The sequence below is a fragment of the Anopheles coluzzii genome, chromosome X (assembly GCF_943734685.1).
Source record: "Anopheles coluzzii chromosome X, AcolN3, whole genome shotgun sequence".
Classification (NCBI taxonomy): Eukaryota; Metazoa; Arthropoda; class Insecta; order Diptera; family Culicidae; genus Anopheles; species Anopheles coluzzii.
Window position 1 is genome coordinate 11,744,729 of NC_064669.1, and position 4,803 is coordinate 11,749,531.

General features: G+C 43.3%; 1 protein-coding gene across 1 annotated transcript; it reads left to right on the top strand.

The window, feature by feature from the left end:
• Positions 1 to 413: 413 nt before the first annotated feature.
• Positions 414 to 4,291, top strand: LOC120952290 (TATA element modulatory factor). Its single transcript, XM_040371559.2, has 3 exons — positions 414 to 970; positions 1,048 to 3,911; positions 3,981 to 4,291. Exons 1-3 carry the CDS (start codon positions 706 to 708, stop codon positions 4,227 to 4,229), a joined length of 3,378 nt encoding a protein of 1,125 aa, XP_040227493.2. The 5' UTR covers positions 414 to 705; the 3' UTR covers positions 4,230 to 4,291.
• The last annotated feature ends 512 nt before the right edge of the window (positions 4,292 to 4,803 follow it).

Sequence of the window (4,803 nt, forward strand, 5' to 3'; positions counted from 1 at the left end):
TGTTATTCTCATCACAATTGAGGAAAACAAAACTCTCTTTTAGTTTGTTTACAATAACAAGCGTTACTTTTCGGTTGTCAAACTTTTCCGTTACGGCGGTTTTTCGGTGTGTCTGGCAGCGGCTTCTTTGGCCATGTTGGGTGCCATTTGACAGCAGAAAGCCCTTGACAATTATTCAAACCCTCAAAAATTTATTATCACTAGAGGCATACATACTTTTCCTGTAAAATTCATGAACCAATTAACAATTTCGGTGTGTGTGGCAATGGTCTAACGGTCTACGATTTAAAATGATAAAATGTCACTGGAATTAGGTGATGGAGGTGCTCTTCCACCACCTAGCCTCCTGTAAACACCTTGATCTCATACAAATTTGACACATACACGCACATGCGCTATTGTGTGGACACAACCTTATACCCACTTTGGTGTAGATTATGAAGACATGTATTGACAAACATCATATGACGTGTCGTGTTAGAAATATAATAATAAATAATTGTGATTCGTAAACTTAAAGTTATAATGGTTCTAAGTTCACACCCACTTATGTGCTAGCTGCCATTGGTCAACATATCCAGCTGATGGTTTTAATAGCAACGATCAAAGTTGGCAAGAAGAATGGTGTTTTTATTCGCCACGGTGATGTGAGTAGCGACACCAAATTGATTGATTGAAGGAACGTAAAACATAGAGCTGATAAAGATGAGTTGGTTCGATACCACGGGCATAGCTAATTTGGCGAAAAATGCACTCAAAGAAGCACAGAAGCAAATCGATAAAGCGCTGGATATCAAAGATGAGGAAGAAACGACCATTGCCAGTGTTTCTAGCGTTGGTGTTGATACCAGTGGTGGCGAAAAGTTAGTAAATAGCTCAATGCACTCTGTCGTTTCTATACACCCTACGGCCGAACGCACGAGTGTATTGCAGCCTAGCTCCGTTGATTTAGATGCGGATGGAAGCGAAGGTATGCAATTAGTGTTACGTTTGTGACCTTCGATGAGTAATGTAACGTTGTTGTGATGGTATGAATTTCTTTCACAGGCACATCGCTAGAACAATCAACTCTAGCGAAATCTAGCAACGCCATTAAAACCCCATCAAATCTGCGACACGTGAGTGTTAAAGCTGCTGAGAAAAGAAATGATTCCACTTCTTCGACAACAGAAGCAGACAGCTCATCAACTGCTGTCCCAATCATCACTTCACCTAGTCAACCATCTCCTTTGGCAAGTAATGTGCAGGACGGCATGGGAACAGAATCGGTCGAACTAATCGATACGCCACGAACATCAACAAGTTCTAACACGGAATCGCCAGTTATTGTTGATCATAGTACACGTTTCGATGCGCACCAAGGGCATCAGTACACCGTCGTAAAAGAGCATCCTGACAGGAACGAGGAGTACGTCAGTGTTGAGAGTGATACGGTTTCGTACGTATTGTCCGAGCAACCAAATACTGTCCAGGACACGTGTGTAAACTCGCCTCCCATTACTGTCGCACCTGGCCGTAGTTCCTATCGGTTTTCTATTCCCAATGATCCGTCGATGAACGTCGTTGGTGTTACTAGTCCAACCATAGAAACATTAAGCGAAAAGTGCGAAGAGCCGCAATCCAAAGAAAGTTTCGACAAGGATCCGAACAATCGAGCCGGCGATCCAGTGCAGCAAGTATCAAAAGAATTGTCCGATGCGTTGCCATCACAACGATTTTTAACTTCAAAGCAAGAACTGGAAAACAGCTACGAGAATCTCGAATTTCAAGCACAACTAACTGACCTTACCCACAGTTTTGAGGACCTAAAGTCTTGCGGCAGTGCTGCTGGTAGCCATTTCCCGAGCACTGCTTCGAGTGAACAGTTTGAAACAACGGACAAACTGTCGGATGCCGCTTTTGAGACACTCGGCGGTCTAGGGGCGGGGCAGAATTTGTTTCAAAGTTTAGGCGAGGATGAAATTGAGACGACGACGTCGTCCGATATAGAAATTATTTCCAGCCCAAACGGGGGCGATTCTAGCAGCACTAACAGTGGCATCTACCGCACAAGTCCACTCAAAATGTCCACTGCTAAGGGTGAAAATTTTGATATGATGCTAATCAAAAGGCGTCGCGGACACACGCGAGAACCGTCGGAAATTTCGATCAACAGCGGCAACAGTGACGATTCTAGTCATCTGCCCGAAACCGAACAGCTGATGCGACGGCTGGAAGAGGTATCAGAGACGCTGGAGCAACGGGAATACCGGCTGGTAGAACTTGGGCGACAGAATGCGGAACTAAACGAACAAAACGCACAGCTGACTGCGCAGCTTGAGAGCAAAGCTAAACGGGAGGGTGGATCTGATCTGGACGGGTACATGCAACGCTTATCTGCCCTGGAGCGTAAGTTTCAGCAGTCTATCCGGGAAAAGGAAAATCTGAAGAGCAAATTTGATGCACTGCGAATGGAAGCGGACAAAAAGGTTGCCAAGTGCGATATGGATAAAGCAGTGAGCGAAAGAGATTTTATGATCAACGAGCTGCAAAAGGAGGGGGAAAGCCTCTCCAAGCAGGTGTTGCAACATTCTAATATTATTAAAAAGTTGCGTGCGAAGGAAAAAGAATCTAGCGTACTGATTAGCAAGCAATGTGATGAAATAAGCGAACTGACGCAAGAGACCGAACGACTCAAACGATCGTTATCGGCAAAGGAAGAGGTAGAGCGTTCGCAAATTGATGCTGTGCACAAGCTGACATCTGAAAAGGGCAAGCTGGAACGCGAACGCGCGATGCTAGATGATAAATTAAACGATCAAATACAAAAGAGTGAAGCGATGCGCAAGTCATTGGAGTTTGTGCGCAACGAACTGAACGAAAAATCAGAGCTGTGCCACGATTTACAGAAACGGTTGGACAAGCTACAAAACTGCAAAACCGACTCCCAAACGTTTCAGAAAACCAATGAAGTGCTCATGCTACAGCTGGAAGATCTGCGCGAGCAACTGCGGAGAACCGAACAGGACTACGGACAACGACTGAATCGGGCGAAAAATGAACATGCGGAAGTGTTACGCAAACTAGAAGCTGCCGAATTGCGCACGGAGGAAGAAAAAAATGCTTCTGCCCTGCTCACAATGCCGCTGATGAAACAGCTTGATTCCTTGCAAAACTTACTGCGACATAAAGAACGTTTGGGCGAACAACGGGATGCTTCATTTGCCCAGCAGCTGTCCGAAGCTTTAGAGCGTATCAAATTAATTTCCGACAAAGAGAAAACACAGCGAGATATTATTATCACCATGCAAAATCGCATCAGTAATTTGGAGGAACGTTTACAAGCTGCGCTGCTTCAAACTAAAGAAGCTGTAACCAGATTAAAACAGCAGACTCTTGAGGCTGAACGACGTCTTGAAGATTGCAACAAGCATGAGGGTAAAGGAGAGAGCTTGGAAAAGGAAGCAGCACCTGCTATCGAACATGCTCACGAAAATGAAACACAGTTAGATGGTGCTGATAAAATACCCCCTACGAAGCAACCAGCCACAATAGAAGCCAACGAGAGTGATCCGAATATTGATAGCTCTATGCCACAGTTTGGAATGGATATGCAGCCTGTAGAAGCCTCTTCTATTACTAGTATTGGAAATCTATCTCTTCCAGATTCATTAAATAGCATTCCATGGACTACTCCCGAGGATGATGCAGTTTCCCTAGGAAAGGTTGAGCCTTTCAACGATGGAATAGTTGATGTGGGATATAATTTACCTAATTTGTTCAACACGACATCACATCTTGAGACCTTGCAAGCTACACTTAAGCAACGTGATGGCGAGATCTGTCAGCTTCAATGGGAAGTCTCTCGGTTTCAGCAGGAACGTAATGTGCTTAGTGCGGAAATATCAAATCTTACCATCGAGCTAGATAATGTATGTATGATTTGGCGAGAATTCAACCAGAAATATGTTTAACCCCATTTTGTTTTTCTCCCTATCCAGGTTCGGGAACGTTTTGAATGCAGTATTCGATTAGAGGAGGAACACACAGAATTGCAAAACCGCTATGATGCTCTTTTGCAAATGTATGGTGAGGCGGTGGAAAAAACCGAAGAATTGCAGCTGGATTTAGCGGACGTGAAGGACATGTACAAAATTCAAATTGATGACCTGCTTCAACGTCAGCGTGAGCTTATCGCATCTATGAGCCATCAGTCATCACTACTTTCATCCTCTAGAAATAATTGTTGAACTATTTTTGAATTGTTAATAATATATGAGCTATTTTAATCGCGGTCGATTGATAACAACAATCACAACTGTTAGATAATTAACAGCAGTGGCATCTGAATTTAGCGCGTGGCCACGGAGGTGACAAAATGTAGCTTTTCTCGTGGCCGCACCAAAAACATACACAAGAGCGACAAAAAGCTCCTGGATCTGAATATCATCGATATTTTGTTTAAGAACCACGAAATAGGTACATAAATCAATTAGAATCATGCATTTTAGCATTATTATCATAGCAATGGGTCACAACTGCACCAAATAGCTGTTTGTTTGCGCTTTTTTGCGAACGTCAAATCTTGTCAACTTTGTTAACTTTATTTCCTGGCTGCTCCAGGTTACAAAATTTTGACTAAAGCTCAAAAAAGTGACAAAAGCTCACGTTTTGAAAATTTTGTCAGCATTTTGTCACTCTCATGGCCTTTCGCCTATAGAGACTAAAAGTTTGTAAATTGTATAGCTTAGTGAGGGTTTGCCTTCTATCGAGTTTGCCTGTTAGTAGCGAACCAATTTCCCAATGATTAGTTAGTATGGACCG